General features: G+C 39.1%; 1 protein-coding gene across 2 annotated transcripts in view; it reads right to left on the reverse strand.

Moving 5' to 3' along the window:
• DOK7 (docking protein 7) overlaps positions 1–14461 on the reverse strand; it is a 56411-nt gene that overhangs the window by 13959 nt on the left and 27991 nt on the right. For both annotated transcript variants that reach the window (XM_053940666.1, XM_053940665.1), the window contains one exon: positions 1316–1358. In XM_053940666.1, the coding sequence (XP_053796641.1) occupies positions 1316–1358 (43 nt within the window). The remainder of the gene's footprint in view (positions 1–1315; positions 1359–14461) is intronic.

Here is a 14461-nt window from a genome sequence, read left to right on the forward strand (position 1 = left end):
CCCTCTTATGCATGAATAGTCTGAGATTAAGTTTTTTTGTCAGATGTTGTTTGCACCCAAAATTAACTTGACACTGAAATTAATACAGAAATAACATTGTGCCCACCACATGCAGCAGAAGTTTCCCTGTATTTACCCGCACTTGAACCATAAGTGTTCTGGTTTTTTGGTTTGAGTGGAGGACTAGAAACTTGAGTACCAGAGGGAAAGATAAAATTAATGATCCAATTTGGGCTTCTACTTCTATACACCTCTATAAATCAAGAGTAATTCCACTGACTTGAGTGGAATAACTAGCAACAAGATCTGCTAAATGCTTCTGGATTTTCTCCTGCTAAGACAGACAAAGGAAGGAGTTACTTTTAACCTTCTCCAGAGACACCTCCTGATCCTAAGTATCTTACTGGATTTGTTCACAGAAGAATCCATCAGTTACACTGCTTTAGGTATTGGCCAAGGTTTTTTACAGTAATAAAGAAACCCAAGCACAAAGAGCTGTTCCATGTCTATTAGAGATGGGCATCTTATGAAATTTAATGGATCTGATGAATTAGCAGGTAAACCATTTAAGGAATGGAAAGGCATTTAAGATACTAACCACATTCTGTACACAGATCTCTCCAAGGTCTAACCCGGAGAGTAATCACACAAAACTAAATGCTTATGAAATGTTTTCCTTGAGGTAAATTATAATTCAAAGGTGCCAGACCAGTTTGGCTGCATTAGACAGGGAACTCAAGTGACCAACACATTCTACTGATAGAGGTTCACAATGCAGGATGGTCAGTGCCTCTGCATAAATAATCTTTCCAGGCCAGATACTCAGTGTCCTCTCATTAGTGATTTTGTTGATCAATAGTATCACTGACACAAGAGAAGCATCTCCCAGTTGCTTCTGGTAAAGATTCATTCCTGTGATTTCATGTTATTTAGGAAACTGGCTATACACACTGAACATATAAATCATGTTTGCCTTTGGTGCTAATATAGCCTAAAAATAAAAAATTCTTGTTATTCTTTGAACATGTAAGTAGAAAAGGCACTAAACAGCTTTTTAAAGACTCTAACAACTTTGAACCTCTTCAGAGTAACAAAAGAAAAGGGAAAACATATTAAACTTTTCAACCAAGGTTATTACAGATTACAATGTATTTCATAATTGCAAGTCATGAATTGCAGCAGCAAAACCAACCATGAATAGGACACCACTCAATACAGTATTTAGTTCTGCTTCCATAAATCTTTTGTTTCTCTTATCACAATTTGAGACTTAAACAGCATTGTTAAATAAAGTAAATGACTAAATGGCTCCTACCTGATATACCTGGTAAGACTCCAGACTGCAATACTGCTGTTCCCTAAAGAAAACACAAAATTTTACAATGAAAAAAATTTACAAGAAGTAGAAACTTGACAAAATACAGAAGGTATATAAAAGTAGAAGGGAGCGGAGGAAATCAGAAATGTGGCCAAGATTTCATTTGTGAAAGAGAAAAACATCCCACAGCATTTCAGAAAATATTAGATTGTACTTGACAAAGATGCAAAAACATCAACAGAAGTTTGATGTGTGAAATTACAACAGATGTGGGAGACAGTTAAAGTATTATTGAAATGATAGATAACAAATCAGATAAGATTAAACAAGAGTCAGCTTTGATTAGATAAAGAAATGAGCCTGAGATAATAAAAAATAAAAGCAGTGTTTTGTTATTAAGTGATTTTTTCAGTCTTTATGATTGTCTTCATTTTCCCTTTTCAGTACATCATATTCTATTATTTCTGCAACTCTGAGGCCTCCTGCTGCAATCCTCTGTAAGGCAGAAGCTTCACCAACAGTGGCAATAGCAAAGGCAACACAGCAGAAAGAACAATAGAGAGATGTAAAAGCTACCTTTTATAATTCTACAAAACACAGCAAAACATGCTTTTGCCTGTAGGGGAACCTTTTAAAATTATTATGGCATCATGTACAAATGTAAGTGCATGGTTTTCAAATGCAGAACATAATGCAGATCTCAACCCACCCTGTGATTACATCAAAGGAGAAAAGGGGTAAGTGACCTCACTCAAATCACATGCTTTTGTTACACCTGCTATGATACTCAGACAAAAACTAACATGACTACCTAAGGCCCGCATGCCTCATAGTATTACTCCTAAATATAAGTTAAATATCCTCATATAAACATACAATCATTTGCCTGTGGCCCGGGAGCTGAGTGCTGGGGTCTGTGATGCCTGGCTGCAGCCAGCCCAGCAGTACAACACCCTCGGTAAGCAGATATGCACCATCCGTGTATCACACACCAGGAGCTGCATGGCCAGGGCTATTTTAGCTCTGGTGCTGATCTGGCTGCTGTCAGATGACATTCATTTTTTATGTTCTGCTTCCAAATATCTTGGGTAGAGTTCAATGATTGATGTTAGGAGAACCCAGTGGTTTGACATGCTGGGTCATTATTCATAGATTAGCTCGGTTGCCCTAAAGAGCTAAATAGAACTTAAGCCTGACATTTCTTTCTGTATGTACAAATAACCACCATGGTACATAATCTTTTTCACAATGGGGTTTTCTTTTCCCCCTTCTGTGTATATTTGGAATATCTTTGCCTTCCTCTCACCTTTTTTTTTTCTTTTACAATTTCATTTTATTATATTCAAACATTCACTCACTTTAAATTTCATTAAAAATGTGATTGATCACACCAGTTCTCATAAAAAAAAAAATCAGCAGTTAAAAATACTGTCCCATAGGAAGAGGAGCAGGCCTATCCATCTCTATACAACTTTTCAGTGATTACATACCTAAACCTGGTCTGGTGCTGCTTATGGAAGTTTTAGTCTTTGGGTCCATAGATCCAGATCATCTAATAGAGCAAAGATACTGTACTGCACAGTTTCCTGGCTATAGAAGTTGTGCCAGATTCATAGTGACAAAAAGCACCAGAACTGCTTTGCAAGCTCACCTCTGTGGCAGAAAAAGGAGCCAGAAGCTTGCAAGTTAGGTGGATAGAAACAAAAAAAAAAAAAAAGAAAAAAAGAAAAATAAAAAGAAAATATTGTCTTCAAACAACTTCTTCCCATTATTGGCTGTGATGGATAGCTGATCAATATTAACCAAGCATTTTCACAGAGCCAAAATGCTTTTGTTTCCTATTTTGCCTCCTAAAAAGGAGTAACCTACACTTCCAAGAAAAAGCTTCTGTAGGTTTGAATGCTGAGCAGGGTTCCATCATCACTGGCAAGAGGAATGAAATGCCAGTCACCTGATAACTGTGTCAACATTTCAGACACACCTCATCAGCCACAGCTTATGTAATTCCCTCTGTGTATCTTTAGAAATAAAGCTTTTCTTTCAGCTCATCTAAGTTTGGCAGCTTTTTATAGCTCCATTATTCTGCGCCTACTGAGAGTTAGAGTTCTCAGCACAGGAAAGATGAACCTCTTGGAGCAGGTCCAGAGCACAGACAGAAAATTATGGCAGGGCTGGAGCACCTCTCCTTTGAGGAAAGGCTGAGAGAGTTGGGGTTGTACAGCCTGAAAAAGAGAAGGCTCCAGGGAGAGCTTGGAGCAGCCCTTCAGTACTTACATTATAAGAAAGATAAGGGACAGACCTTTTAGCAGACTGCGTTGTGATAGGACAAAGGGTGATGGTTTTAAAATAAAAGAGGATAGATTTAGACTGGATATAAAGAATACATTTTTTACTATAAGGGTGGTGAAACACTGGCACAGGTCATCCAGAGAAGTTGTGGATGCCCCATTCCTGAAAACATTCAAGATTAGGCTGTATGGGGCTCGGAGGAACCTGACCTAGGGGAAAGTGTCCCTACTCACTGCAGAGGGGTTGAACTAGGTGACCTTTAAAGGCCCCATCCAGCACAAAATAGTCTGTGCTTTTTAGGTCTCTTTTGCTTTAGTCTAAGCACATATCTGAAGTTTTGCCCTAATCTGAGTCCTCAGACTTGAAGAAGAAAGGCTCAACATAAATGAGAGGCTCCCAGATTTATCTTGTTATGAAACAGGACTTTGTAATTGACAGTAATAGAAGCAAGTATTTGCTTTGTGAGATTTTCATTCTGCACATTCCAAAAATGCATTCATAAACAGAGGCTTCATTGCAATTGGTCAAATGCTTCATTCTTGCAGAGGATATAGATGATCTAGATCGTTTTTCTTCTCTCCCTCCCTTTATACCCTTTATTTTAAAGCTATTATGTAGTAACAAGGCTACGCAAAATATCCAGTTTTTCAAGAGGAAACCATGAAAATCATGATTCAAAATCCCTGAGTCCCTGAAAACCAGGAATTGTGAACAGACTTCAACAACAAACACTCTCCTGCCTGCTGTGTGTAGCTGGTGGCATGTCATCACAACCCTCTGACTGCTTCACATAGTTTGTGTGTAGAGGGAGGCAGCAGATTACAGTCACATAATATAGTTTATTACAATAAACTTGAACCATCAGAAACCTCACAAAGGAGCAGAGGGCTCAATGAGAGATCCTGAATTAAGATTTTGAAATCAGCGTCACAAAGAAAAGTTTAAAGTGCTTTTAGAAAATAGAAGAGAAAAAGTATGTCTAAAGTTCTGCAAAGCTCAGATAGTTCAGGAAAAAGGAGCCAGTCCCTAATGAAACTGACAGTTATAGCACCTTTCTTGTAAGGATTAAAGACAGTGATTTATTCTATTATTCTAAATCACAGTAAAGTTTAAAGCTTGAATGCTTAGGCTGCCACAAGACAAACAAAGTTCCCAGGAAAGGTCAATAAATACAGGCACATGGAGCAACCTTTAAAGGTCATCTGCCTTGATGGGCTGTTTCACCCAGCAGTTGATCAGGTTTAGAGCAAAAGATACAAAATTCTTAAACTCTATGATCCTTCCTAACAACTCCACATGAAAAAAACTCCTGCCCATGGCATGTTTCATTGGTGCAGGGCTCCAATTTCAGCCACAAACTCCTCATTACTCAGCTTCATCTGTTGCAAGCCAACTGCCACCCTACAGAAAGATTGCTGAAGTCAGTTGAGAAACATCTCCACTTGCTCAGCCAAGCCCAAACATCAGCTATTTTATGAGGCATGAAGCTGGCAATTTGAGTGGCACTGGCAAGCCGTGGGCTGTGCCATATTAAAATATACCCCTTAAAATATACCCCTGTGGGATACTCAAGCTCAGCTCATCAAGAAGTTAGAGGTCTTGTTTAAAAAGCAAGAGGTGAGAAACAACCAAATACAAAAGTATTGTTTAATTCTAGTCCAGATTCGTGTTGCTATCTTCTCTCTCTCACATTTTTTACAGAAGCCTCTGCAGTTGTGATTCTTTATATGCTTTTGTCGAGAGGCATCTCCTGCTCCTTGCTCTGGGCTTCCCAGCTGCCTGCAGCCAGGAGCCTCTTGTCACACAACCATTAACATCAGAACGTGATCATGACCTCCAAAAATGACACAACTTGCCTATAGCATACTCTGAAGCTGTCCACTCATGGGAGAGAAAGAGAAGCTGGGCTCAGTTCTCTACCACAAAAGCCAGTAGCTGGATCTGCAGCAGCAATTCAGATGGTCGAGTCTCAGCTGCAACACTGAAGGGTCAAATTTCAAGTTCTGCTACTGATAATATATGAGCCCACGGGGGAACTGACACAGCAACAAGACACATGATTTGCTCTTGTCTTTTGCTTTTCAAAAGCAGACCTAGAATTACTACAATGGACAGTCACACTAGGAGTGTGCTGAACAACTGCACTGTAATGCAATTACATGGTCACATACCAGTTTTTCCATGGATCATCTGTTTCCTTCACTGCACGAGAGAGACACATGTGTGGCTACAATCAAGATGGCATGAGCAACAGTAAATCTGTCAATTCCTCAACACTGAGGAGCTTAACTTTTCAACCTAAACAACATCCTTTTAACATCATACACATATCTCCTTATGCACAGAAGTATTCAGACAGAATTCTAGAGGAAGCAGCTATGCAATACCATCCAAAGCATATAAAATCCTGGTGCAAACACATCAGTGATGTTTGTGTCTGTCTCCAGGCATTGCTACAAGCCAAGCGTGCATACTTGCTAGACAAAAATATAAGTCAGGAGAATGTACAGCTGGCCCAAAGCAGTAACATCACCCCAGGTCGATAGGAAAGTCTGAAGGCACAAAACACCAAACCCTCCTGAACTGTCCCAACAGCAATATCAGCTAGACAGCTTGTGATTACAGAGAGATGCCCAAAACTACAAGTTATAGTATATAAATAAAATAAAGACACTCTGCCACCTCCATCAAACTGGGGATTTGGGTTAGTCTTACCATTTCTTACTAATTTCATAAGGTTTGAGTTTCTTATTGTCTCTCAAAGATTGATATGATGGCTCCAGATCAAACAAAATTATTTAATACTTCTATGAATTGGGGGGGTCTCTCCTCTTTAACCACAGGTAAAATTTAGAAGCACTGGTTTCTATACAGGTAGAAGCACTTGATTATTTCATAGAGATTTTGTAGGGATAAATATTGTGACAATCTGCAGGGAGAGAGGCTGCAGTAGCAAACCCTCTAGGGAGAGCTGTATAAGAAACTCAAATGGAAAGATGGACACTAATGATTATGAATATTGCTGAAGGGATGAGCTCATCTAAGATTCTGAAGAGACCTCACAGGACAAAAACACTGAAATGCAGTCAGAAAACACTTCACTCCTGGTTCATGATACAGGAGGACTTTCCACAGCAGGAGCCAGGACTAGGATGAAGAATTCCACCAGCCAGAGGAAATGGCTACACCAGACATAGCAAAATGTTGGAGGAGTTAGAAGACAGGAACTAAAAACAATTTTTCATTAAAAATAAAAACACCATATATAAATGACAAAGGATATATTCCTCAAACTTAACAGTGGGGTCACAGCATCTCCTGATTTCAGAGCACAGAACCCTAAACAAATACACCTCTGAATTGATGCTAGGTACATAATTCAATGCATTAACATCAGCCTTCACTGCCTCATCTTTCACCAGGTATCTCACAGTAATCATTCTACCATTCAGGGCATTAACAACTCCTTACACAATTGCCATTAAAATAAACCACACTCATCTCAGAAGTGATAAATGCTTTCTCTGCAACTGTGAGACCTAAGAACAAAGGCAAATACCTCAATATAATCTGAAGTTCAGTATGTCATATATTCTTAGGGCCAAAATAAAGACAACCAATTCTTCCAGGTAATTAAAATCATCTGCATTGCTGCCCCCAACTCCTCAGCTGAGCTGTCCTGATTTACAGTAGCAGATTAAGTTCTGCAGTTTTATGAAAAGGAACAATTTTTAATTTAAGCATTAAGACCCACAGCAGATTTTCCAATTCAAAACAGTGTTGTCAGCTTTTCAGAGATGTTTTCATAGAAACATTACATTCCCTTTTCCCCTTCCCAGAGCATTGCTCAGCTCGGCTCTCCTAAGGCACAGACAGAAACTCCTGCTGCAATGCTAATGCACAGGAGATCAAACACATTTTTCTAGACTCTTCAATGTCCAGCAGGGCACCCACAGCATTGCTTTAGCCAGTCCCATTTCCACACGAGTGCCTTTCCTCAGCTTGTAGCTGAATCACAGCAAACACTGCAGCTTTAGCCTTGCAAAGAGAGAGGCTGCATTTCTGTTTTAGAAGCTGCAAGGCCTTTATGAAGAGATGCTTGTGAACAATAAAAATCAACATTAATAGGTTGTACATTTGTATTCTTATAGAAAGACAGTAAAATGACAGCTGCATTTGTGCCTGCAGCTGTATTTTACCATGAAAGAATATTTTAAATTTAATTCAGTGGTAACTGGAAGGAAAAAAACTTTCCTATTTATGTTAAAAAATACTTTTTTTTTTTTTTTTTTTGAGAGACTGGCACTTCTAAAGTCTTGTCAAGTGCAATGGAAACAAAGTAATGTACACAAAGTCAGAGACTTCAATTTCATCTATTCTGGTTTATGTTTCATATATCCCTAATTCCAACAGGGGGTAGCATTACACTTCTGCAAGAACATTTGTTATTTAGAATACACTCAGTTTCCCCACATTTGATAGTCTGAGCTTCCTTGTACAACAGATCTGTTAATTTCCACACGTTCTGCACCCAAGGAAACCACATAAGGCAGAGACTCCAGCAAAACTCTCCTAAGCTGAAAGTGAGGCTCAGATGGGCCCAAGCAGGTATGAAAACCAGCAGATTTGACTGCTGTGCAAATAATCAGTGTGTGGCTCTCAGCTCATTCTTCTTGCTCAGCACACAACACAAACAGGAGAGGCAAGGTGCTCACAGATGGGATGCAACCCCTCACATGATCCACTCCCTTTGCATTTTAAAGTTCACAAGATTGACTGTGCCCCCACTGAGCATCTCAGTACTGCAGAAACATCTGGCCAGTGGGAAGTACTGCTGTACATTTTCTCAGAACAGCACAGCCCAATAGAAACCACAGAGTTCTGAGTCAGAGCATTAACCCATTTCAAGGTAGTCAAAGCCAGTACAAAAGTACTATGGAGCAGGAAGCTTGGAGAGGCTGAAAATAAACAAGAAGAACCATCCTTAACATATGGACCTATGGACACACATGCTCACAAAGGGGTCCAGATGGCCTTGCTCTTGTGGTTAGCAAAGCAGCAATTTAGAGAAAATTTACACACAAAAGTGCAAGAAGTATAACTTTACCCAAGTTTTCTGCTTGCAACAAGATTTAAAATCCAAGTCAGCTATTAATTAAGGGATCCCTTTTTGCAAATAAAGAGTTCAACTATAACTCTACAGCTGCAGTGACAGTAAATAGAGAAGGACTCAAATGAAAACATTTCAGAAGTTGGCAAAGTGAAATCTCAGGTCTTAGAGACAAATTAAACCTGTCCCTGTGGGCTCTTACAGATGGAGAAAGTTTATGTTAAGCTTTAATTACCATTTTGAAACATTCACCTGGGGAAAGCCCTAAGAAAAGTCTTTTTCTTCCTCTATTTCCCCAAAGACTGTTGTTCCACAGTGTGAGCTTATCTTCTGCTGGCACTAAAAATACACTTGTGCCTGTCTTGTAGCTGATGGAGCTATGCCAATTTACATTAGACTAGTTACTTGATTCCTTCCTTCCAGCCCATTCCACATAAAGACACAGAGAAAAGAATCCTTGTTATAACCTGTGCATCCTGTTCCACAGAGAACTAGAGTGGGCTTAATTATGGGCCTATGAAGAACAAAAATGAAAGCCTTGCAATATGATCTTCACATTCATTTTCCTCTTTTTCAACCTCACACTTAGAGCTATAGTTAGTCAACTTCTTCCAGAAAAAAAATTATTAACAAGATAATCAGTGATCATCAGTAGAAAGAAATGGATGGAAGTAGAAGGACAAATAAGGGAGGAAAAGCTCAAAATAGTAAAATTAAGACAAGTGTTTTTCTTTATCCCCAGCCCATCACTGAAATTATGGTTTGTCAAAAGTAATGAAACTATAATTAAGCTGCACAGCTTCAAAAGATACAGATACTTAACTATCCATGGGGGCTGCTCCCAGGCTTCTTCTATATCAGAAAGCAGTGCAATAAATTATTAGGCGCAATTATATCTGTAATTTTTTTCCAAACCCTCCTATAGTAGTTATCTCTGTAGCATGTGTGTTCTGCTTGACTTTGTGTCTCCAGGAATGAGATGAATCAGCAAACTTCATCTGGAAATGTCTTCCTTGTGCTACAGAGGATTCAAGTATACAGTTACTAGCCCTGATATAGCCCACTTAGCACTTCTCTGTCCTTCTAATAAACCAGATCTGGAAAAGGTTTATATTTCCTTAATATTTTCCAGGCTCAGATTTCTAGTACATCCAAAATTGCTTCCCATCAGCATTGAATTAGCAGAGGATTCCACAGAATCCAGACTACTGCAGAGGATGTGGCTAGGGGAGAGGGAACACAGCCAGAGTTCATGTCCCACTGATTCCCAGCTGTTGAAACAGTCATTTTAGTTGATTGACAGCTGGCTGCTGCATTTTATCCTGCAAATAACCCTTTATCCTCATGTGACAAGACTTAGGAGCACAAAGTCAACTTTAAAGCCCCTTTTCCATCTAGACTTTGGACTCGAGTGGGATTGAACTTCTGCAGAGAAAGTCCCAAGGTCTGCTTTCTTTCATCTACTCTGTTTTTGGAAGAAAAGCTGTGGAAGGACATAAAAGATAACTCCAAGGAGGACATACAAGCAGAGCTTGCATGCAGTAAAGGCATTTTACTGCAGCCTAGAAACCTTCTATATGACTGGTATTCACTCACGCATCCTGGCTTTCATTTATCAAACTAATCACACTTATTTTGACCTTAACATCCTCATCCCACCCAAGGAAGTTCAGTCTAACTTTGACACACATACAGAAATTTTGTACTGTTATATTGATGCATCAAATTTCCCTGGAGCTGAACCAGAGGGGACAGAAAAAAAACCAGTAGCTGCACATAACTTTTTTTCCCTATGTTTCTGTCCTACACTCACAGGTTGAATTACTGGCTGAAGTAAGATAGTTTTTCAAGGCACAAAATGTTGTTACACTAGCAGGGATGGCCAGAATGCAAGGAAGAACTTCCCTCTGTAGTGCCATTTAGGAATGGAACAGAAAAGTTTGTATGCAGCTGGTAAAAAGAGCTTTTTTCACACTTTAAAAAATATTTACTCAGTTGGTCAGGTGAAGTAACTGAGGTTTCACTGTGTCACCTTGGTTCTTACCCAGAGCGCCTACATTTTCAAAGCTAAGTTTAGCCAGAACTATGAGAACTCAATTGGGTTAATTGGCTACCAAAAACACTGCTCCAGAAGTTCCCTGCAGTCATCTCCTCTCATACCTCCTACTGGGGAAGAGCTCAGTTTTACCTAATCCCTGTTTGGGCAAAATGGCTTTTGATCTTAATAGAGAAACTGGGGGAAGAAAGTCACTGCATCCAAAAAATTTGAAAAATTAGATTTTATGCAATATGCCTCTCCATGAGGATTTTAGAAAAGAATACATTAAGAAAATATAATATTGGTATAGCTTTTTCCTCCCTCTGTTGTTACAACTTGGCTTGAAGTTCAGGCATATCCTCAAGCATGTTCTTGATACTTTGCTCCTTTTAGAATGTTGAAAAATCGTTCAGCCCTCAGGCCAATCCCATTCTTAGAAAGAACTGATTTTCAACTGCCATGTCCTCAGTCTCAGATTTTCTGAATCAACTGAGTGTAAGGGTCCCACATTCACAACTTTTTTTCCTGTAACTGCAGTTCTTGAAAGGCACCATTCTTCAAGCTCAATTTCACATACAAAAAAATTCTCTTGAAATAACTTATTCAGGGCCACTGCTTTGTGGTCTTTCATTAAATAGAAAACAGCTTTCAGCTATTTGTTGAAGTCATAAAAATTATTGATAGACTTTTGCTACTATTTTAAAACAAAAATTGTGGAGCAGCTGCTTCATCCTGGCAGGTTGATTTTTTTCCTTTAGCAACACCCATTAATGACTTCCTTTTCTGTCCACAGTTCTCTTAAAAGGCAAACAAACTTTTTGTCTCTCTCACTGCCATGTGGACAATTGGCATTTAATATAATCTTTAGCACTTGGACAGAATTATCAAGATCCAAAGTCCTGTAGAAATACCATCCCATCAGACAACAGCCCTGGGAAGCAAATACAGATATCACAGATAGAGCGAGGTAAGCTGGTCACAAGAAAGCCCTAACACAAAATCCCTGCATCAGTCCAAATCTCAAGCTTCTTATCTCTCTTTATAAAATGAGACAGTGCCCAAAACACCACTCTGCCATCACAAACTCCTGCCAGCAGTCTGTCTGCTACAGACAAGCAGCTTTATAGCATGGTGGGCAGGTTTGTCAAAGGCATTCAACACTAAGCCAGGCAGAGCAAGAACACCAGATTGCAGTATGGGTTCTTTCTGTGTTCCCTGAGCTCCAGAGCAGTCAATTCCACTCTTCTACTATGGGACAGGATTTGAAATCTGCCTATTTTAAATATCAAAGGTCCATCTTATTTAACTCACATGCAGCCCAAATGAAGTGAGGATTTCAGGTACACTGATATCAATGGCCTTTCTTCTAGGAGTGTCAGAGGAAAAGAGTTGAAGTCTGCACAAGACTTCTGCTCAACTCAGAGGGACATTTTGGTCAGAATTGTACAATTGCATGAGAGGTAAATTTGACAGTCTTATCTTCCTTATCGGCTTTTAAAGAATTCCCTTCTCCTTTGTCCTCTAGACAAGTTCAGCAGAAGCATTCAGAATTCTGCATAATACATCAATGCATAATATCTCAAGGAACTTTAAAAACAGTCCATCCTGAAAACTAGTAGGCATTTTTCTATCAGAATGGCTTAGGCACATTTACTACCTTCTTTGCCTATGGGAAGCACTCATTCAGTTATGAACATATGAATATATTTCAGTGATTCATTCCTCAAATTGGTTTCAGTATAATGAAACCATGGAGTAGGTTCAACGGAGCAGGTAATAAACCATCCTCTATTCAGTACATTTGTTGCCACATATTTTCATGCTAACAAATCCTAAAACTGCATTACCCATACGAAGATGTTGTTACCATATTATTATATTTCACAAACATAATAGCTGGAAAAATTATTTGCTCTTTATGACTAAAGTAATGTAACTTGGAATAGGGTCAAATATGACAAACAGTAAGGATTTGCCTACACCACAATACAACCAATACCTTCAGATATAATCTGATAACAAGTAATTACAACTCACTGTAATTCTGCTGACATGATATTGGCCAGACTGAAAGTATTTCCATGGATATCTTGAAGTATATTGGGAATCTTGAACTACCAAAACTAATTCCACTCCTACGTCTTGTCCTGAGTTCTGGACAAGCTTGTTTCATGTTGTTGGAACACATTTCACCCTTCTAATTTGCATACTTCCAGTTTTAAGTGGCTCTGTCAAAAAAGATTGGTTGGAAAGGTCACACCCCTACTGAGCATCTATTTTCAGTCCTCTCATCTACTCACAGGGAGCTGCTGCCAGCCCTCCAGACATCCCATCTAAGTGATTGCTATCCTACTGACACTCGCCAGTTCCTTCTGAGCCATGCAATTACTTTGATATCACTGACTGTTAATCAAAACAAAATATTTCCTGCATAGTCTTTTTAATGTACAACCTTAAAAATAGAATGTTGGCAGACATTACAAACATTTTTCAGAAATGCAAGTCAAGGAATTGAGGTTTTTTGAAAGTAACTGTGTTTATGATCTTCCAGGAGATAAACCATATGGGAATCAAACTTGGGAATCTTAATCCAGGGCTGCTACTGGAGTTATTCACTTCCCCTGAGTTTAGCTCCAGTAATCTATGCTTTCCTTACATCTGTGCTTTTTCTCTCTTTCCTCTGCAGGTGAATTTTACTTTCTACCTTTTAGAAAATGAAGATAGAAAGTGCCTACTAACACTTTGTAGGATTCTGTTGAATTTTTCCAGAAATAAACAGATTTCTATTTCAGGGAGGGGGAAAGATAGAAAGATTTTTTAAAAAGCCTTCCATTTTCTCATTTTGGCCACATTCCAAGCAATCTGAAGAGTCTCCTTTACAGCTGGATCAAAACCAGAAACCCCTCAAACCCTACATTCCAAAGGGAATTTTTTTTCAGCTTTTCTTGTCATATGACTCCTCCTTCAAAGCATTTCTTTCTCTCTGTTCAGAAAAGCTACTGCTCCTAACAGAGGAAGAAGTAGCCATTGGTATTAGTAATAATAAAAGCTATTATCCTGCTTGATTTTATTTAGGGGAGGAAGCCAATTTTCCTGTTTTTTCATTGTGATGGGGATAGAAGGTCAATAATGTGGTTTACCAAGATCTCCAAGGCTCTCTGACAGAAAAGCAATCCAGCTACACTTGTGTTTGGTACAGAAGAATGAATTCTGCTGAGTTACATTGTCTGCATTCCCTCATTTAAGGAAAGATGCTCCATTCTCTTGACATTGTTATCATTTCATTCACCAGTGCTTCTGTGGCAGGCACTCCTTTTCCCATTACAGACCACAGACTCTCTGTTCCCCTTAGTGACAGATCCCAAGATGTGCCAACTCTTATTCCAAATTTTGATTAAAAACCCTTATTCTTTGCAGAAAAGTTGTGAGGATTCTTTCATGATAGATGGAGAGTACCTTGAGTACAGTTTTTTAGCTAAAAGATATGGTAACCTCCTACAGGGCTGAGAGCAAGTCAGATCTGCTCTGCCCTGGTAGGGTTGGCATGTCTCATGTGTTCCTGTGACATCTCAAATCCAAATTCTTACCCTTTGACCTCCTCCATGCACACTTTTGGAAGAGCTGGGTCACTTACGTGAGCTCTTACCAGCAGCAGCAATGGAAAAGGAAGCTGGGTCTCAATTACTTGGGAGTGAAGCCTAAAAAC

This window comes from Vidua chalybeata, chromosome 4, assembly GCF_026979565.1.
Source record: "Vidua chalybeata isolate OUT-0048 chromosome 4, bVidCha1 merged haplotype, whole genome shotgun sequence".
Taxonomy (NCBI): domain Eukaryota; kingdom Metazoa; phylum Chordata; class Aves; order Passeriformes; family Viduidae; genus Vidua; species Vidua chalybeata.